General features: G+C 36.6%; 3 protein-coding genes across 4 annotated transcripts; all 3 read left to right on the top strand.

The window, feature by feature from the left end:
• The first annotated feature begins 44 nt into the window (after positions 1-44).
• lman2 (lectin, mannose-binding 2) lies at positions 45-8240 on the top strand. Of its 2 annotated transcripts, none has more exons than XM_060884626.1 (8): positions 45-258; positions 1640-1758; positions 3334-3451; positions 3841-3914; positions 4958-5119; positions 5432-5546; positions 6166-6285; positions 7028-8240. In XM_060884626.1, exons 1-8 carry the CDS (start codon positions 84-86, stop codon positions 7186-7188), a joined length of 1044 nt encoding a protein of 347 aa, XP_060740609.1. In that variant the 5' UTR covers positions 45-83; the 3' UTR covers positions 7189-8240. The 2 variants fall into 2 exon arrangements, with proteins under 2 accessions (XP_060740609.1, XP_060740608.1); XM_060884625.1 differs by lacking the exon at positions 3841-3914 and adding an exon at positions 3719-3801 and having other exon boundaries at positions 46-258.
• Positions 8241-8348: 108 nt separating this feature from the next.
• LOC132855577 (transmembrane emp24 domain-containing protein 9-like) lies at positions 8349-14082 on the top strand. The gene is made up of 7 exons (XM_060884628.1): positions 8349-8536; positions 10344-10444; positions 10546-10671; positions 10796-10942; positions 11776-11926; positions 12345-12464; positions 13115-14082. Exons 1-7 carry the CDS (start codon positions 8392-8394, stop codon positions 13270-13272), a joined length of 948 nt encoding a protein of 315 aa, XP_060740611.1. The 5' UTR covers positions 8349-8391; the 3' UTR covers positions 13273-14082.
• A 1448-nt stretch (positions 14083-15530) lies between these two features.
• Positions 15531-20392, top strand: LOC132855578 (transmembrane emp24 domain-containing protein 9-like). The gene is made up of 5 exons (XM_060884629.1): positions 15531-15873; positions 17559-17659; positions 17761-17886; positions 18011-18157; positions 18995-20392. Exons 1-5 carry the CDS (start codon positions 15546-15548, stop codon positions 19142-19144), a joined length of 852 nt encoding a protein of 283 aa, XP_060740612.1. The 5' UTR covers positions 15531-15545; the 3' UTR covers positions 19145-20392.
• The last annotated feature ends 1803 nt before the right edge of the window (positions 20393-22195 follow it).

Raw genomic sequence — 22195 nt, 5'->3', positions numbered from 1 at the left:
ACTGGCTGCGCTCGGATCCTTAAGTAAACAGCATTTGTTTCTTGTCGGAAACCGGAAGTCGATGTTTCAAAAACGAAGAACTCATGAAAATGGCTACAGATAAGAAGCTGTCATGTCTTTTCAGCTACCCACACAAAGGCGTTTGCAAAATATTCCTACTTTTGTGGTTGCTGCAGTTTTCTTCCGTGTGCTCAGATATAACAGACGGCAACGCTGAGCACTTAAAGCGGGAGCATTCACTCATAAAGCCATATCAAGGTAAGCTAGCTGGCTAGTCGAGAAACTTCTTGAAGAGCTAACCGTGCCTGAGTGCAGGGTTAGCTACATGCTACATGGGAAAGTTGATGGGTTGGTAGTTGTTAGTAAAGAAAATAAAGAAATAAACAATACAGCTGAATTGTCTAAACGACAGATAACTAACGCTAGCTTATGTCTTTTTCTCAGAAAGCTATTGTAAATCTGTACTATGCAATGTCAACAAACTGTTAGAACATTTTTATAACTGATAGCTTGTTTTTGTTTTACAATATGTGTATTTTTTTTTTTTTTTTTTTAAGAATAGTAAACCTGACACTTTATCCTGGTGTTAAAGTATTTCAGATTGTTATCAGTTAAAGTATTTCACAGTGCTGCTAAGTATTTTCAAGGGGAAAGTAGCTCGTACGTTCTCGGTCAAAGAAGATAACATCATGGACTCATTTGTATTGTCACTGAACTGTCATGATCATTTGCATATCTGTTTTATAAAGAATCATTTCTGCAGAGATTTAGATTTGAATACAATATAAGAATGGCAAAGAGTTGATGGCATTATGTGCAATGAGGCGCAATATAGAAAGCAGAAGATTATTTTCCCAAAGCTGAGTATATATGCTCAAAGATTTTATTCCTTTATTTTAAGTGCAGCTCAGTAAGACTACACTCTGAACCAAAAAAACTGCCCTCTCTCTCAGCTCGTGTACCCAGCAGCTGTGATGTGAGCTATAGTATCAAGTACAGGACAGACAAAGTGTCTGGTCAGAAAGCCAACAAAACTCTTTTACATCTTTTTTTAATGGCTTAATTTTGTCAAATCTAGTTCCTAACGCTTAGCAGATCCTCGGTTGTGGCTCATCCATTTACTTTTCCAGAGCAACTTACATTATTATAATTTTTTTTACACAACTGAGGGTTAAGGGCCTTTCTCAAGGGCCCAACAGTGGCAGCTTGGTGTGGCTAACCTCGGATTCGAGCTCACAAACTTCCGATTGGTAACCCAACACCTTAACCGATAAGCTATAACACACTCCCAATCACGTGTGTTTATGTAAATTGTACACCTGAAGGCATGCCACAAAGACCGAAAAGTGTTTTCACAGACTTTCATAAAATTTTAAGAAGTTTGACAACAAAAGCAGTATTTATAGATACAAGTGGTAACTTGACTGCAACTTAAAACGACCCTTTACAACAGATTTGTTTATAGCCATGTTCAACCTTTGCTAAAAAAAACCTCCTTCAAGCCGTTACACTTGCAGCCATGTGGCTAAGATGTGCATTGTATTTGACTACTTTTTTGCAAAGCCAACTTAAAAAGTTCAGCATAGCTTTGTGAGCCCAGTGTAAAGAATTTTCGACAATATGTACTTTTTCTCTTTAGGTGTTGGAACAAGTGCTTCAAGTCAATGGGATTTCTGGGGAAGTACTTTAGTTACAAGCCAGTATGTGCGTCTGACACCTGATGAACGGAGCAGGCAAGGATCCATCTGGAACACAGTGGTGAGTGATGACATTGTCCATTATTTTTTGAAATTTTTATTTTTTATTTAAATTAATATTGTTTGTTCTGTTTTTACTTTGTTTTACATGTCAAGAGCATAAATGAAACATTCATACAGAAAAATGGAACTCATCCTTTTTTATATGACACCTGATAGTGAGATTGAGTCATTACACAGTGAAACCCAGCTATAGTTTGTTTTCAGAAATTGAAGCTTTAGGCTATAGAAGTGAAAATATCGATAACAATGGGTATTATGGACAGCAGTCTCAAGGTAATTCAGAACAGCAGCAAGTGAATCTGAGCCGATGGCAGCTCAAAGTACAGTAGAAGTAGACCATAAGATGAGTCAAGCAGAGCTGGAGATCGTACAGTGTCAATATTTGGTGATGGGATTTAGACTTTTCTTCTTTTCTACCTACCTGCTTTAGTTGTTTATTCTGCCCTGTTGTCAGATCTCCTTCTCTGACAGATAAGGATTCAAAGCTGCAAACTTCATGCTAATACCGCTGTTGGAACCGCTACAATTGCCATCTTGTAGATCACGTACTAAAGTCGAGTGTCTTTTCCTTTTAAACTCTGCATCATATAGCTGCATTGCATCCTGGACCTTTGAGTTTAATGTTTTTGCTGTCTCAAGAACTCGTATGCTGGTGTTCTTTTTTGGCTCGTTTAAAGTTTAATTCTCTTGTTAGAATCAGAAAGATCTTTATTGCCAAGTATGCTTGCACATACAAGGAATTTGTTTTAGTGTCATATGCTTCCAGTACACAGAGACAAGATGAGATTACAAAAAAAATACACATGTAAATAATTAATTAAAACATAAATTGTATGTACAGTTGTGCTATAGATGGTAGAATTCTCTGAACCCTCTTCCTCACTCTGGATATATAGAGTTTTTAAAGGGTGGGCAGGGGAACACCAATAATCCTTTCAGGAGTCCGAACCGTTCTCTGTAGTCTTCTGATGTCTGATTTTATAGCTAAGCCAAACCAGACAGTTATTGTTGTGCACAGAACAGACTCGATGACGGCTTATTAGCACTGTTTCAGCAGCTCCTGTGGCAGGTTAAACTCCCTCAGCTGGCTAAGGTTGTGCATCCTTTGTTGGGCCTTTGTGTCAATGTGAGTGTTCCACTTCAGGTCCTGGGAGATGGTGGAGCCCAGGAAGTTGAATGCCTTCACTGCAGCCATTTAAACAACATTGTAACTGTCCAATCGCTGTTCATCCATGAGAAACAAAAACCCAGGACCAACACATCACCACATTAGGATTCACAGATCACATCACAGATATTTCCACATAAATATAATTCAGTTGTTTCAGTGTACATATTTCCTTTAATTTTGTACTCTTCTACACTATTAAATCGTCAAATCTAAATAAAGTCAATGAGACAGATTAGAGCAAAAGTAAAAAAAAGCATAATACACTATTTTCTCTATTTTAGTATTCCCCAATACCAGGAAAAGTAAATATTCTTTATTTATGTATAATTTTCTATAACACTGCATAAAAATGTTGTTTTTACAGTCTGATGTCTTAAATCTTTCAGTCTCTTTCTTTTGTAGCCCTGTTACTTGAAAGACTGGGAGATGCACGTGCAATTTAAAGTTCACGGATCGGGGAAGAAGAATCTCCATGGAGATGGCATTGCCATTTGGTACTCAAAGGAGCGATTACATCCTGGTAAGTGTGTAAATGTTTTGGCCGCGAGGTTGTCTTAAAGCACTCGACCTGCACTGAGTGATGTAGGGGAGGAATTACTGGATAATGTGTACTTTATATGTTTTCATTTTTGATTAATACGTCAAATATTCAAATGTTTTTATGCTATCACCGGGAAATGTGTTTTTATTTCTAGACCATTACATTCACCTGCAGACCTTCTTTTTGTGTGTGTGTAAATTGCTGCTCCAGTGAATTGTGTTTTGTCATATTTCCACCTTCATTTAGGACCAGTCTTTGGAAACCAGGACCATTTTGTAGGCCTGGCTGTTTTTTTGGATACGTTCCGCAATGACCTCCACGGCATGGATGTAAGTGTGCTTTACTCACAGCTGATTTTTTCCCAGCAGGCCCTGGCAGCAATGACAACTTCCATGGCTTGGCCGTATTTATAGACACATACCCAAACGATGAGGCTTCATATGTGAGTTAAAAGGACAAACGGTATATATGTGTACATGGCTTGTATTTATTTTTGTTTTTATATATTTTTTTTTTGGCTTCGTCATCATTGGTGAAACAATGTCGATTTGTGAAAATGTTTTACCGATGTAATTCCATCTCTTTTTTTTTTTTTTTTTTTTTTTTTTTTCTTTCTTTCTGTCTTTTCCTTTTGTTTTACACACCTTGACGAGTGATTAAACGGATAGTTTGGGACAATAGTTTAAACTATCGTTATAGTGACGTTTTTTGCTTGGTCTACGTAACCTTAAAAAAATAAATCAGATAAATTTGAAATGCAATATGAGTCACATATTTGAATGTGTAGTGCATTCCCAGGTATGCAAAAATGCAATGTTATTCAGGAATGTGTAAATAAATGTAACCGACAATGTGCAGCTAGTTGGAATCTGTAAAACAAAAGAAAGCTGTTGAGAATAACATCTTTGTGGAAAAGGTGGTAAAAAAGCTTTAATTCTCTACACTATAAAAAAAGATGTGAACTTCAGTTTCATTTCAAACATCAGTATAGTTTGTACAGGAAAAAAAACACCACTGTGTATTAAATCCTGAACTCTCCCTTTAATATGACCTGTGTTGTCATTCATGTGCTTTTGTGCATTTGGCTATGTTAAATATTGAATGCATAAAGATATACGTTGGGTAAGTTCTTAGGCCCACATCATAGCATGATTTCATTTTTGTGAAGGATGCACCTAAACAAATTTTGTACAAATGATACGAATGCTTTAGTCAACAAGCTGAACTGTTTTATCTCATTTTTGATATTCGCATTATTTTTACAAATGTTTACATTCTGTTCATCACCATAGTTTGATAAGTTACTTCATTTGAATGCTTTTTCTGAATGCTGAACTTTATTTTGTGTCTTTATCATGTATATTCCCTAAACTCTTAGCGATTGTTTGCTGAATCAGAAACTGTATACGCATGTGTTATGTGGATCTGCATTAAAAATCAGTAAAATATGTGAATGTGATGACCACTTACCCTGTGATCTTATAGCGTTCCTTTCCCTACATTTCTGCAATGGTGAGTAACGGCACGGTGTCTTACGATCATGGAAACGACGGCCGCTCTACAGAGCTGGGGGGCTGCTCAGTCGAAATCAGAAACAAAGACCATGACACATATCTTGCTATTCGATACTCCAAAGGCAGACTCACGGTAAGACATCCATTGTAGCTTTCAGTACTATTCTATTTTTAAAATCCTTGAGTTAAAAAAAACATTTCATTTAAATCATTCTTGTACAGACAAGACATTACACTTATGTTTATTTATTTTAGATTTATTTTATACATTGTATTGTAAGTGTGTATTAATATAAAGATGTGTGAAGTATGAGTTTGTTTTTGTTACAAGACATTTTTGTCAATTCAGTTAAATGTTACATCAGTTTAACTTCAGAGTATTATTAATGAAAAGAGGAGTTCCTTGATATGACATGCCCTTGTTTATCTACTCTTTGTTCCGTAGATTATGGTTGATGTTGATGACAAGAATGAGTGGAAAGAGTGTATCGATATCACAGGCGTCCGCCTTCCTACCGGTTACTATTTTGGAGCGTCTGCAGCCACAGGAGATCTCTCTGGTAATCCTAGATCCTAATAAGATATAGTATATTTCCAAAAGTATGTGGACGCCTGACTGTAAACACCCATATATACATCCAATTCCATATTCAGTCCCTATTTGCAGTTATTAATTTCCAGTTTTTTTGGGAGGCTATCAGGTGGCTATCAGTTTCTGGCAGATGAGACATCCAAATTTTGTACAAATGGTACGAATTCCAGATTCAGTCCCTATTTGCAGTTATTAATTTCCAGTTTTTTTGGGAAGGATTTTCACTAGGTTGATTGTGGTGATTTGTCCCCCTTCACCCTGATATTGGATAAAGAGTTCTGGGGTGCTGTTGGCATTCCAGTTCATCCGAAATGTGTTCAAAGGGGTTGAGGTCAGGGCTCTGCGTGGCCCACTCGAGTTCTCCCACTCAGTCTTCATATACCTCGCTTTGTTCACAGGGGCATTGTCATGAAAAGATGGTTTGGGCCACTTGGTTCCAGTCAAGAGACATCTTGTACAATTATGCACAATGTTTGTGAAAGAGCCACATTTGGATGTGGCGGGCAAGTGCCACGTATTTCATGGTGTATATACACTGTGGTGTATCTGTTAATTATTTCTAATACTGAGTGTGTTTTTTACTGCAGACAACCATGATATCATCTCTATGAAAATGTACCAGCTGATGGTTGAACACACTCCTGAGGAGGACAGTCAAGACTGGACTAAGATTGAGCCTAGCGTTAGTTTGCTCAAGTCTCCCAAAGGTACAGTAGAAAACTTTTCTTATTGTTATTATTCTCTTTAGCTACTGTTTAATTTACATGCTATGAAGTACTTTGTGCTGCAGTTTAATTGTTTGAAAGGTGCTATGTATGAAAGGTAAAGAAGGAAGATATGGCACACATTTTACTGTTAAAGTTGATTATTTACCTATAATGGTATACCCCTGTCTTCTCAAACTATAGCAATAAACCAAGGATTACATGTTTATTGATTAAATAAAAGACATACCTTTTTATAAAAGTAAATAGAAGCTTGTTCCCTAACTTTCTCCTAATGTAAATAAGACAACAAATTATTCCAACCACACTACTGGAAGAACGTGTGGAAAAAAATGTTTGTGCAGCTTGTTACTGAGAAACTTTTAAAGTGCAGAATCTACCCTCCTGAAGCCTTTCCCTAGTGGGGAAGCTTCACCTGTTACGAATAAATATTTCCTTGCATAAACTCCATCATATCAGTTGTAGCTTTTTAATTTTAAATAATAGGACTTATTTTTAATCTAGGAAATTATCTTAACCCCATCTAAGCATTCATATAGAAAATTAATGAACATCATTTGGCCAGAGTTATCAGTATCATCATTGTTAAATATATTAATGGAAATGATGTCAAAATAGAATCATGTTTTGTAAACATTTATTTTAGTATTTCATACTAAAGTATATATTTTAATTTTAACTATGTAATTTAATTTTATTTCTTTTTTGATTTCTTGTGACATAGACAATGTTGACGATCCAACTGGCAATTTCCGGAGTACACCTCTTACCGGCTGGAAGGTCTTCCTGCTTCTCTTGTGTGCTCTTCTTGGGATTGTTGTTTGTGCTGTTGTGGGAGCAGTGGTCTTTCAGAAACGGCAAGAGAGGAACAGGAGATTTTACTAGACATCAGTCATTACAGGACAATTTTATGAACTCTATGAATGTGAATGGGCAAGGGTTTTGTTTTTTGTTTGTTTTTGTTTTTTTAAGCAGTTGGACAAATGTTAAAGTGAACAATTAAATAAAAGAGGAGGGTGATGGAAAACAGCAGTAATTTCAGTTCATGCAATGCACACCAGATTGCACAGTTCTAAAAATTAAGTTTAAAAACCAGCACACTACTTAAATCAGTGTGGAGGCCATGCGATATAACACAATTTTCGTATCAACACTGTTTAATCTACACTTACCACTTTAATCTGTTTACTAGTTTGATTGGTTTTAAATATGCATAAAACCACATACATGATTGTAGTTCTTTTAGGTTTATAACGAAAACATTTTGTTTTTAGTAGCAATTCTCATGTTTTCATCAGTTGCTTACTGTTTGGGCTTTGGATGGGATTATGGGGAACTTTGAGGGTTAAATATGGTTTGGTGTTATGTTTACTCCCGTTTTATCTTTGTTTTATGTTTTTCCACACACACCACTAAGGCTCTGGATTATATTTGCTCTAAATTTCATTTTAGGGAAACTAAAAGAAATGAAAAGATGTTGAAAAACATGTTAAGTCAAGTTAAGCTGATTTTTGTCCAGTTTACCAACCTGCATCATTATGTTTAGGGTATTTTTTATTGTCTTCTTCTTCTTCAGCTCCAGCAGTATTGTCTTTTTTTTTTTTGAACCTGTGATTGCAAATGCAAAGTATTATTTGGCTGCATCAATCTAAGAAATGATGATCTGCATTTGCTTAAAAATAAATGGCATATTTCACTACACACGTAAAGATACAGTGCAGTTTGGAGAATTTAATGAAGAAAAAAAACTGAGGCTTAATTTTCAACCTGAAATACCTTAAACCTGTCTAAGAATCTTGTGAATGTAACACAGTACATGGTTTAGATCTGGTTCAATAACACTGACATTTAACTGGTTCTTAACAGCATTTACTGTGAAACAGAAAGGGCAACAACTGTACAACAACTGGACGGTAAATAAAGACGTTCTTCCAGTAGTGTGGTTGGAATTTTTTTTAAACATATTCACTAATAATGTGCATAAAATGTCTATTCATCTCTATCCACGAAGGCAGGTGTTTATTAGCCAGGGTGATACGGGAAGCTCTGCGCAGACTCAGTGCACTTTTCCTCGGCAGTGGCTACATAATGGGGTTGAAAATGCAGCTAATGCTAGGCGCGTTTTTGTTTCTGAATACTTGCTGCAGTTTTGTCTCTGCGCTATACTTTCACATCGGTGAGACGGAAAAGAAATGCTTTATTGAAGAAATTCCAGACGTAACCATGATAATCGGTCAGTATGCCAAGAGAAAGTTTATCTAAAGTTTAAAGTTTAGCTAAATGCTAACAGATTAGCACGTATCCTCTCAGGTTAGCTTAGCGGCTAACAACACAGTCTCGTGAGATAAATAGCACATTTTCAGCAACGGGCTGTTTTTAAAAGCAGTGTATTTGTATAGGTTTCGATCAAAGTTTGGATTTGGAGGTTTTTAAAAGGGCGATGCAGATATCACTACGCTAGCTAGGCTAGTTAGCATGGTGAGGAGACTGTCAGATTCTCATTGAGCTTTCTGGCTAGTTTGGGAAGTGTGTGGGCTTTACCCCTTAAAAAAAGAATGGTAGTCATGCTCATTATTATTATTAATCAGATTTCTAGTAATGTAAGTGATAGGGACTGAGCGTTTGGCTTTTGTTTATCTTTAGAGGAATCTAAAGAAATGTATTAAACATTGTTTCAATCTGTTAAGGCAAAAAAATTAATTCTTATGTTTGTATTTATACACGTGAGATATATTTTATTTAATAACGCAACAGTTATTTGTCATATTTAATCAAACCATCAATCTAGGTTTTCTATGGTGATAGAATTGCAAAAAAATGGAAAAAAACTTTCAAAAAGCATTTATTTTTTTATTTATTTATTGCTTATTCTAACCAAGAAAATACTGAATATTGTTTATAATTCTAATGATATTAATTTTATTTAATATTAATTAAATATTTGTTTTTAGAATTTTTTGAAAATAGAATATTGTTGTTTTGGGGGTTTTTACTATCAAAACATAAATTCAATATCTTTCTCACCGCGGATAGAAATAACGTGGTGAAATTTCGTAAATAAAAAACAGTTAGTATTCAATTAGCGCTGTATATTACATTTCTAAAAGAAATTGCTGTTGTATTTCATAAAACAAGCTTTTCTATGTGTATGACATGACGTGTTGTGACAAGTAGGCGGGGCTTAAAGCTTATTTTATTTTTTCCATCTTTAGGAAGAAATAGAAAAATGATTCAGTTCTACCTGTAATGTTTTGCCTTAAGTATGATGTTTAACTGATTCTAGAATTTTGAAGATTTAAAGATTTTGTTTAGAATTAGCGCTTACTTTTGTATCGTACTATATGGAAGGCAAGGCCATTGTTTGGGGGGAAATGTACCAGAAATGTAGTGACCAGTTACATCCTAGTGTGTTTAACCTGGAATTTAAGCATATGAGACTTTGGTTGGGACTTTGAGATTTTACTGATGTTTGCACACTCTGAAATGTAAATATGCTACTTATTATGATTGGTTTTTCAGTGCTGGAGAATGTTACTCCACCCTCACCCCAGGACCCCGTTCAGGTCTTGCCTGTTTTTTTAGAGGTTTTTAGACTTGAGTATAGCCATAGACTCGATTTGTACTCAAATGGGTCAATGATATAAAGCATTGACAATTGTACAAGCATGTTGTCTATAAAGTAGAATGTCAGTCTTAACGTTTTCTTTAAAATATTCTAGAGAACATACTCAAAATAGTTTTACTAGGTCTGACTTTTAAAAAAACAACTAAAATTAGATAGTTCTTGCTAGAAAGATCAAAGTAAAGTTCTTTCAAATCTACTTCAGTATAATGTACTGTCTGGACATTGTGTATTTTAAACATAAACTTTCTGTTGCATGATTTCACTTTTAGCTGTTGTGAAGCCACATCCTGTAGCAGCAGAATGCCTTTTTGCAGTCTCCTTTGCTACAAGTTGCAAAACACATGGATTAGAAGATGCATATTAAAAGCCAAATCTTTCTTAACACTTTCCAACTGTGCTATTACAATTTTTTCAGGAAACTATCGAACACAGCTGTATGACAAGCAGTCAGAATCTTACATGCCTGCCACACCAGGACTCGGGATGTTTGTGGAAGTTAAAGACCCTGATGATAAGGTCAGTTGTCATCTAACGGGCTAATTAGCAGGCATGCGAAATTATATCAGTGATTCAAAAGCTCAAATTTGCATTTGTGTTTTTCCCCCCATATGATTTAGGTGATCCTGTCTCGTCAGTATGGATCAGAAGGCCGGTTCACCTTCACCTCCCACACACCTGGTGAACACCAGATCTGTTTGCACTCTAACTCCTCCAAATTTTCACTGTTTGCCGGTGGAATGCTTGTAAGTTTAGTCATGCATTCATACTACTAGTACTCAAAGATTAATGGCTGATGTCTATATACTGTATAGTGTCAATTTTTGTGCTGTTTTATAAATAATGCCGCACTTTTTGTGCTCTCCATAGCGAGTTCATCTGGACATCCAAGTAGGCGAGCATGTGAATAACTATGCAGAGATAGCTGCGAAAGACAAGCTGACCGAGCTGCAGCTGAGGGTCCGCCAGCTGGTGGAGCAGGTTGATCAGATCCAGAAGGCGCAGAACTATCAGAGAGTAAGTGTAATCCTTCATATGCATAAAAGCTTATTCATATGGCTGCATGTCATATAAATAATCATTCAAAGGGGCCATCTAAAAAAAAAACCAAAAAGGCAATTTAAATTTGCAGTGCTGCTCATCAAACCAACACCATTTGGTTAGATAAGGAAATCCAAATGGCCCAGGGCTTCTTTCTATTTTATTCATGAGTAATGTTTGCAGCTCCAATTGTCTAAGGTATAAGATCATGTAATTTAAGCACTGTTAAGGAGGATTATTCGTTTTAATAATAAACACCTGATCTGGACTGGTTTTCCTTGCAGTAGGGAGAACAAATGCAAAAAAATTTAGCAAGTGTACACATCACACCCTGCCCTAATGCACACATTCATGTTGTATACACCTGTGCAAATGGTTGCACATGTTCACAATTCAATGATTGTCTTCTGGACAACTGTCAGATAGTGAACCAAATTGAGACCATTTTGATGGCTCAGGAAACCTTTGCAGGTGTTTTGAGTAGATTAGCTGATTGGCATGTCACCTTATTCTAATTTTTTGAGTGAATTGGTGGGGTTTTGTTAAATGTGCGCCAAAATGATCACAATTAAAAGTACCAAAGACTTAATCTACTTCAGTCTGTGTGTACTGAATTTATATAATACACAAGTTCCACTATTTGAGTTGAATCACTGAAAAATGAACTTTTCCACAACATTCTCATTTGAGATACACCTGTGTGTGTATAGATAATGTGAGAGAGAGAGAGAGGTAGTAGCGTATGTAATAGCGTATGTAATACCTGTTCAAAGGTAGTAGCGTATGTAATACCTGTTCTCTTTTTTCAGTACCGTGAAGAGCGCTTCAGGCAGACCAGCGAGAGCACCAATCAGAGAGTCCTGTGGTGGACAATTGTCCAGACCCTGATCCTGGTGGCTATCAGTTTCTGGCAAATGAGACATCATCTGGCAGATGAGACATACAAATTTTGTACAAATGGTACGAATTCCAGATTCAGTCCCTATTTGCAGTTATTAATTTCCAGTTTTTTTGGGAAGGATTTTCACTATGTTGATTGTGGTGATTTGTCCCCCTTCACCCTGATATTGGATAAAGAGTTCTGGGGTGCTGTTGGCATTCCAGTTCATCCGAAATGTGTTCAAAGGGGTTGAGGTCAGGGCTCTGTGCGGCCCACTCGAGTTCTCCCACTCAGTCTTCATATACCTCGCTTTGTTCACGGGGCATTGTCATGAAAAGATGGTTTGGGTCACTTGGTTCCAGTCAAGAGACATCTTGTACAATTATGCACAATGTTTGTGAAAGAGCCACATTTGGATGTGCCACGTATTTCATGGTGTATATACACTGTGGAGTATCTGTTAATTATTTCTAATACTGAGTGTGTTTTTTACTGCAGACAACCATGATATCATCTCTATGAAAATGTACCAGCTGATGGTTGAACACACTCCTGAGGAGGACAGTCAAGTCTGGACTAAGATTGTGCCTAGCGTCAGTTTGCTCAAGTCTCCCAAAGGTACAATAGAAAACTTTTCTTGTTGTTATTATTCTCTTTAGCTACTGTTTAATTTACATGCTATGAAGTACTTTGTGCTGCAGTTTAATTGTTTGAAAGGTGCTATGTATGAAAGGAAAAGAAGGAAGATATGGCACACATTTTACTGTTAAAGTTGATTATTTACCTATAATGGTATACCCCTGTCTTCTCAAACTATAGTAATAAACCAAGGATTACATGTTTATTGATTAAATAAAACGTGAACGTGTGGAAAAAAATGTTTGTGCAGCTTGTTACTGAGAAACTTTAAAGTGCAGAATCTACCCTCCTGAAGCCTTTCCCTAGTGGGGAAGCTTCACCTGTTACGAATAAATATTTCCTTGCATAAACTCCATCATATCAGTTGTAGCTTTTTAATTTTAAATAATAGGACTTATTTTTAATCTAGGAAATTCTTAACCCCATCTAAGCATTCATATAGAAAATGAATGAACATCATTTGGCCAGTGAGTTATCAGTATCATCATTGTTAAATATATTAATGGAAATGATGTCAAAATAGAATCATGTTTTGTAAACATTTATTTTAGTATTTCATACTGAAGTATATATTTTAATTTTAACTATGTAATTTAATTTTATTTCTTTTTTGATTTCTTGTGACATAGACAATGTTGACGATCCAACTGGCAATTTCCGGAGTACACCTCTTACCGGCTGGAAGGTCTTCCTGCTTCTCTTGTGTGCTCTTCTTGGGAGTGTTTGTGCTGTTGTGGGAGCAGTGGTCTTTCAGAAATGGCAAGAGAGGAACAGGAGATTTTACTAGACATCAGTCATTACAGGACAATTTTTTGAACTCTATGAATGTGAATGGGCAAGGGTTTTGTTTTTTGTTTGTTTTTGTTTTTTTAAGCAGTTGGACAAATGTTAAAGTGAACAATTAAAAGATGAGGGTGATGGAAAACAGCAGTAATTTCAGTTCATGCAATGCACACCAGATTGCACAGTTCTAAAAATTAAGTTTAAAAACCATCACACTACTTAAATCAGTGTGGAGGCCATGCGATATAACACAATTTTCGTATCAACACTGTTTAATCTACACTTACCACTTTATAATCTGTTTACTAGTTTGATTGGTTTTAAATATGCATAAAACCACATACATGATTGTAGTTCTTTTAGGTTTATAACGAAAACATTTTGTTTTTAGTAGCAATTCTCATGTTCTCATCAGTTGCTTACTGTTTGGGCTTTGGTTGGGATTATGGGGAACTTTGAGGGTTAAATATGGTTTGGTGTTATGTTTACTCCCGTTTTATGTTTTTCCACACACCACTAAGGCTCTGGATTATATTTGCTCTAAATTTCATTTTAGGGAAACTAAAAGAAATGAAAAGATGTTGAAAGACATGTTAAGTCAAGTTAAGCTGATTTTTGTCCAGTTTACCAACCTGCATCATTATGTTTAGGGTATTTTTTATTGTCTTCAGCTCCAGCAGTATTGTCTTTTTTTTTTTTTTTTTAAAACCTGTGATTGCAAATGCAAAGTATTATTTGGCTGCATCAATCTAAGAAATGATGATCTGCATTTGCTTAAAAATAAATGGCATATTTCACTGCACACGTAAAGATACAGTGCAGTTTGGAGAATTTAATGAAGAAAAAAAAAACTGAGGCTTAATTTTCAACCTGAAATACCTTAAACCTGTCTGATAAGAATCTTGTGAATGTAACAGTACATGGTTTAGTTCTGGTTCAATAACACTGACATTTAACTGGTGTAGCAATTTTGGCTCGCAAAGCAAGGTAAATATTTAAGTAATTATAACGTGTTATAGTGACTCCTAAATATCTTAACCTAAGTTGAAATTAACGGTAATGGAATTAAAGTTACTCTTATTTGGTCTGTTCGAACAGGCCGTGTAACCTTTATTAATTCTATGAGGGCTGTATCTTCCCTTTTACTTTATACCCTAATTTTGATTAAATTATCTTAATAGAGCATGTAGTTCAGACCAGATGTTGCAGGTACCTTACGTTTGTGAGCGATACTCAGAGACAATCACTTATGGAACAAAAATATGGCGTTTAATGAATGAGACAAACACAACATAAAACTAACTACACGAACAACAAAAGAAATAGAGAAAACCAAGATGAAAATAAAACACAAAAAAGGAAATTGAAAGTGGGGAAAGGGAGGAAGAGACTGGAAAGGAAGAAAAGGAATGGCAAGCTTAGACTACAAAATTAAATCACACCCTGACTGGGAAATCGTCACAGAAACTTAAATTTACCTTACGATTCGATGCAAGATTCCTACTTGAAATACGCATCTAAATTGATTGGTAAAGGGAACGGTTACTTAAATTGGCTTGCTGCACAAGAGTCCGGATGCAACAGAGAAATCTCTGAAGAGTCAGTTAGGGTGGGGTCAGATGTTCTTCCAAGTTCTCCAAGAGCAGAGCAGTTGTTGTTATTGGAAGTGAAGCTTGCTGGAAGTTCCTTGAAGGAAGATGGAGTCATCTCCAAGCTGTTCCGAAAGTCTGACCATGGATTGGTGGTGTTTGTGACAATTTAAAGGTCCCGAACTCCACCCATCTTTGGGGAGATGGCCAATACTACGGCCCAGATTTCGGAGGGAAAACTCTCTTTGTTTCAGGTGTCTGTGGGCGGTGTTTTAGCTATCAAATTTTTTAGATGACTTTAAAGTTTTTATCCAAGGTGTATTAAGATGGTATAGCGCGTGTGTCTGGTTGAGGTCCCTATGAGTTCAATCAGAGAAACAGTGTGGTCTTATCTGGTCTTTGTGTAGGATCCCAGACCTCCTGGAGCCAGGTGTGTGAGACACTGTGGAAAGTGGCCCTCAATAAAACCGTAAAACTGGGTTGCTCATTGGTTGGTTGAGGAGTAGATGCCGACGTTTAGGGTGCCTAGGATATGAAATCTAAATGACTTGTACCAGACGCTACACTGGTTCTTACCAGCATTTACTGTGAAACAGAAAGGGCAACAACTGGACGGTAAATAAAGACGTTCTTCCAGTAGTGTGGTTGGAATTTTTTTTTAAACATATTCACTAATAATGTGCATAAAATGTCTATTCATCTCTATCCACGAAGGCAGGTGTTTATTAGCCAGTTTGATACCGGAAACTGCTGCTATTGGTCAGGAGAATGCAAAGCTGTATCTGTGATTGGTCGACAGCCTGCCAACGTTTACGTGGCACTGGAAGCTCTGCGCAGACTCAGTGCACTTTTCCTCGGCAGTGGCTACATAATGGGGTTGAAAATGCAGCTAATGCTAGGCGCGTTTTTGTTTCTGAATACTTGTTGCAGTTTTGTCTCTGCGCTATACTTTCACATCGGTGAGACGGAAAAGAAATGCTTTATTGAAGAAATTCCAGACGAAACCATGATAATCGGTCAGTATGCCAAGAGCAAGTTTATCGGGTCGTGGATGCGGCTTGCTAAATGCTAACAGATTAGCACGTATCCTCTCAGGTTAGCTTAGCGGCTAACAACACAGTCTCGTGAGATAAATAGCACATTTTCAGCAACGGGCTGTTTTTAAAAGCAGTGTATTTGTATAGGTTTCGATCAAAGTTTGGATTTGGAGGTTTTTAAAAGGGCGATGCAGATATCACTACGCTAGCTAGGCTAGTTAGGCTAGTTAGCATGGTGAGGAGACTGTCAGATTCTCATTGAGCTTTCTGGCTAGTTTGGGAAGTGTGTGTGCGCTTTACCCCTTAAAAAAAGAATGGTAGTCATGCTCATTATTATTATTAATCAGATTTCTAGTAATGTAAGTGATAGGGACTGAATCAAACCAACAATCTAGGTTTTTATGGTGATAGAATTGCAAAAAAAATGAGAAAAAAAAAAACTTTCGAAAAGCATTTTATTTATTTATTTATTTATTTATTGCTTATTCTAACCAAGAAAGTACTGAATATTATTTATAATTCTAATGATATTAATTTTATATAATATTAATTAAATAATATTTGTTTTTAGAATTTTTTGAAAATAGAATATTGTTGTTTTGGGGGCTTTCACTATCAAAACATAAATTCAATATCTTTCTCACCGCGGATAGAAATAACGTGGTGAAATTTCGTAAATAAAAAACAGTTAGTATTCAATTAGCGCTGTATATTACATTTCTAAAAGAAATTGCTGTTGTATTTCATAAAACAAGCTTTTCTATATGTATGACGTGACGTGTTTTGACAAGTAGGCGGGGCTTAAAGCTTATTTTATTTAATTTTTTCCATCTTTAGGAAGAAATAGAAAAATGATTCAGTTCTACCTGTAATGTTTTGCCTTAAGTATGATGTTTAACTGATTCTAGAATTTTGAAGATTTAAAGATTTTGTTTAGAATTAGCGCTTACTTTTGTATCGTACTATATGGAAGGCAAGGCCATTGTTTGGGGGGAAATGTACCAGAAATGTAGTGACCAGTTACATCCTAGTGTGTTTAACCTGGAATTTAAGCATATGAGACTTTGGTTGGGACTTTGAGATTTTACTGATGTTTGCACACTCTGAAATGTAAATATGCTACTTATTATGATTGGTTTTTCAGTGCTGGAGAATGTTACTCCACCCTCACCCCAGGACCCCGTTCAGGTCTTGCCTGTTTTTTTTTAGAGGTTTTTAGACTTGAGTATAGCCATAGACTCGATTTGTACTCAAATGGGTCAATGATATAAAGCATTGACAATTGTACAAGCATGTTGTCTATAAAGTAGAATGTCAGTCTTAACGTTTTCTTTAAAATATTCTAGAGAACATACTCAAAATAGTTTTACTAGGTCTGACTAAAAAAACAACTAAAATTAGATAGTTCTTGCTAGAAAGATCAAAGTAAAGTTCTTTCAAATCTACTTCAGTATAATGTACTGTCTGGACATTGTGTATTTTAAACATAAACTTTCTGTTGCATGATTTCACTTTTAGCTGTTGTGAAGCCACATCCTGTAGCAGCAGAATGCCTTTTTGCAGTCTCCTTTGCTACAAGTTGCAAAACACATGGATTAGAAGATGCATATTAAAAGCCAAATCTTTCTTAACACTTTCCAACTGTGCTATTACAATTTTTTCAGGAAACTATCGAACACAGCTGTATGACAAGCAGTCAGAATCTTACATGCCTGCCACACCAGGACTCGGGATGTTTGTGGAAGTTAAAGACCCTGATGAGAAGGTCAGTTGTCATCTAACGGGCTAATTAGCAGGCATGCGAAATTATATCAGTGATTCAAAAGCTCAAATTTGCATTTGTGTTTATCCCCCCATATGATTTAGGTGATCCTGTCTCGTCAGTATGGATCAGAAGGCCGGTTCACCTTCACCTCCCACACACCTGGTGAACACCAGATCTGTTTGCACTCTAACTCCTCCAAATTTTCACTGTTTGCCGGTGGAATGCTTGTAAGTTTAGTCATGCATTCATACTACTAATACTCAAAGATTAATGGCTGATGTCTATATACTGTATAGTGTCAATTTTTGTGCTGTTTTATAAATAATGCCGCACTTTTTGTGCTCTCCATAGCGAGTTCATCTGGACATCCAAGTAGGCGAGCATGCGAATAACTATGCAGAGATAGCTGCGAAAGACAAGCTGACCGAGCTGCAGCTGAGGGTCCGCCAGCTGGTGGAGCAGGTTGATCAGATCCAGAAGGAGCAGAACTATCAGAGAGTAAGTGTAATCCTTCATATGCATAAAAGCTTATTCATATGGCTGCATGTCATATAAATAATCATTCAAAGGGGCCATCTAAAAAAAAAAACAAAAAGGCAATTTAAATTTGCAGTGCTGCTCATCAAACCAACACCATTTGGTTAGATAAGGAAATCCAAATGGCCCAGGGCTTCTTTCTATTTTATTCATGAGTAATGTTTGCAGCTCCAATTGTCTAAGGTATAAGATCATGTAATTTAAGCACTGTTAAGGAGGATTATTCGTTTTAATAATAAACACCTGATCTGGACTGGTTTTCCTTGCAGTAGGGAGAACAAATGCAAAAAAATTTAGCAAGTGTACACATCACACCCTGCCCTAATGCACACATTCATGTTGTATACACCTGTGCAAATGGTTGCACATGTTCACAATTCAATGATTGTCTTCTGGACAACTGTCAGATAGTGAACCAAATTGAGACCATTTTGATGGCTCAGGAAACCTTTGCAGGTGTTTTGAGTAGATTAGCTGATTGGCATGTCACCTTTTATTCTAATTTTTTGAGTGAATTGGTGGGGTTTTGTTAAATGTGCGCCAAAATGATCACAATTAAAAGTACCAAAGACTTAATCTACTTCAGTCTGTGTGTACTGAATTTATATAATACACAAGTTTCATTATTTGAGTTGAATCACTGAAATAAATGAACTTTTCCACAACATTCTCATTTGAGATGCACCTGTGTGTGTGTATAGATAATGTGAGAGAGAGAGAGGTAGTAGCGTATGTAATAGCGTATGTAATACCTGTTTAGAGGTAGTAGCGTATGTAATACCTGTTCTCTTTTTTCAGTACCGTGAAGAGCGCTTCAGGCAGACCAGCGAGAGCACCAATCAGAGAGTCCTGTGGTGGTCAATTGTCCAGACCCTGATCCTGGTGGCTATCGGTTTCTGGCAGATGAGACATCTTAAGAGCTTCTTTGAAGCCAAGAAATTAGTGTAAAGTGTGTGTCTGTGTGTGTCAGTGTTTTTGATTCAGTATGCAGTATACAGCTGATTGAAAAGTCATGTCCAGACTGCTGAAATGAACCTTTAAGTTGAAATGCCTCTCTCAAATTTCTCCCAGACTTGCATTGAGATTCTCACCAGATTTTGCTTGTATGCCACTTATCAGTCCGCTGTGTACCAGTTGATGTCCTAAGGCCAAAACCACATTACTTTTTTTTTCTTTTTACATATATATATAAATGATTTCTGTCTATCATGAATGAATGGACATTTCACAAGTCTGAATATGATCCCAATTTTGTTTATGAAGCTTGGAATCAGGAGTTTTGTGTGAAGTCCTACACTGAAGATGCACACATTTATCCCAGACACAGAATCAACTCTCAGATCCTATTGCTTTGTGTACAACACACTCTTTTGTGGGTTAGGATTAGGTGACGTAAAATTTGGTTATTTCTGAGTGAATATGAATTGTCCATACTTTTTATATAATATTCAGTTGTTCAATTAGCATGAACTGTTTTCCAGCCAAATCGGTTCAGACGGTTGTTTACAGCTCTAGTAGCTTTTCTGCAGGCAACAGCACAGACCACGGATCTGTCCTGAATTTTTTTTTTTCCCCCTGCATTATATAATGCATTGAGGGGAAAAAATACTACATATTTGTGGTTTGATACAGTTTGAACTTAAATTTGAATGCTTTTGGAGGGGGGACAGAATTATAATGTTCTATTAACTTTTATTTTCTGGAAGAATATTTGGCAGGTAAAAGTCACTTTTATTAATAAACCACTCTTATGTGGTTTCTCTAATTCTAAAGTCTCGTTCTGTATCTACCTTTATTTTAATATCCTGCAGTCATCTTGGCCATTTTTCCCCCCATGTGCTCGGATACTCAGGTATTTCTGAATTCAATAGAAGTTACTTTCTAGCCTCATGAAAAGCTGCAATATCAATCCTGCAAATGAATGCGGTCATCCTCAGTGCTCTCTAAAGCTGAATTTTTGTATTTCAGTTCACTTTTAATACTTGAAGTTTTCTTTGTCCCATAAATTATTGTTCAACTTTATTCCTTTTATAGCTCCACCCCCAACTTCTGAACCATGTAGGATGTGACCCGTGTACTTCTTTTAATTTGGGTGAGGGTTTAAGGCTGAGGATTTAAGATTTTTAAATGACCAGAGGGGAAGACTGTTGTGATGTGTTCATGATTGCACTCAAATAAAGCTTTCATCTCCCTCCAGTTCATTAGTAACATCTTTTAAAATACACAACTCTAATCTACTTTTCTGTGAAAGCAGTCATTCATTTGTTACAAAACATTATGAACTAAATATTTTGGACTTGCTCATTTGTATGGGCTAATTATTTTGGATGTGTTAAATCACTTACTGGATTGTGCCTTCCAAATGAATTAAACCTGCAAAGGCATTTTGAAAACATACTTTGTAGATCTGCAGGAATTGGTACTGGGAGCCACTGCATTAAATTAGAATATCTTCCTTCAGTGACAGATTATTATATATCTTAATATCTGAAATCTCCACTAACAATATCCTCTGCACCACAGTCTAAGCCCATTTTTTTCTGACATACCCAGACCTGCAACAATTATGCTGTTGCATTTCACATGTTCATTCCCCCAGTGTCTGTCTGTTTCCTGGACGTTCTCTGGTGTAAATTGTCTCGAGGGGTGCATGCACAGCTAGAAACTTTTCAGAGCAGCTCACCCACTAGACCTATACAATAGTCCTCAACTGTACAAGCAAGACAGCTTATATATCCAGAAACAGTGGGAACTTCACCCAGAAGTGGTGTCCTGTGGTAAGGACCAGTTTGACAAGGTACCAAGTCACCTGGGATTCTTTCACGCAAGTGGATCCAGGCTTGCCCTGCCATGTATTTGACACACCCAGCTAGGTTATCTGAGCTTCTGGTTTAGTCCCTTAGCATGAAGAAAAAGCAAAATTTCATCAAGAGGAATCTGGAATAGTATGAATGGAACAGTGAGGGGGGAAAAAACATTACTGCCAAAGATTCTTATGAAGACAGGAACAACAGTATCAGTGAACACACACTAAGAATATTACATGACCTTGCAATCCTCTTTCTTGATCAAGAAGTAAATACGAAGTCGCATATGAAAAGAGGAAATTGCACAGGCCTTTAAGACAGTTTATGATGTGATGAAATTGGATCTATTTAGACCCCTGGATCAGCAGTATATCTGGAATATGAATGGCAAGGCTTATGGCAAAAAGAACACCATCTTTATAGACAAGCGTGTAGGTGTTTTGCTGCTGCATAAGCCGGCAGTATTGACCTTGTGTCATGCCAAAGCTTTCTCCGGGAATAAGCCCTTGAATGTCTTTTAGTGGCCATCTTAGTCCCCAGATTTAAATTTCATTGAAAATATATGGATCTTGAAAAAGCTATGCTGGTAGAGAAACCAAGGAACATTCATATGTTGGAAGAGTTGTTTAATGAGGAATAGGTAAAGATTCGGATAGAGACATGTCAGAAATGTGTGATTAAGAGGGAACATTTACTGAACAGAATAAAGTATAAAGGAAACTCCACAACATATAAACAAACTTTAAACTTGCTATCAGTTAATTTAACATTACATTCTCCATTACATTCTCAGTCTCATTTGTTAGTATAAACTGAACTTTGAAAACCTAGGTTTCAACAGACATAGTTATCATTGCATTTTATCACTAGACCCCCCTTTTTTCACTAGTCTGCTGAATTCCATTAAATAGAACTGAACTGTGGGTAAGATGAAATGAAATAGGTGTCTGTGTCAGCTGCCTCTGTGCTAATGAAAACTGAATGGAAGCTGAAAAAATAATCAACTGACCTTGCAGTGCTCCATGAACTAGACTCTGAGGGCTTTTGCTCTATTTACACTTGTGTACTCCTTGAACCAAATGGCAGCCTTCACTTCTCAGACTAACTGTCTGTCATAGAGGGAAAAAATGAAGAGCAGCCATATCTAACCACTGGGTGGCATCATGACACCGGCACACTATTGTGACATGCT

The sequence above is a fragment of the Tachysurus vachellii genome, chromosome 13, assembly GCF_030014155.1.
Source record: "Tachysurus vachellii isolate PV-2020 chromosome 13, HZAU_Pvac_v1, whole genome shotgun sequence".
Lineage (NCBI taxonomy): Eukaryota > Metazoa > Chordata > Actinopteri > Siluriformes > Bagridae > Tachysurus > Tachysurus vachellii.
The sequence above is the reverse complement of the archived record's forward strand: the minus strand, read 5'-3'. Positions and strand labels throughout refer to the sequence as shown.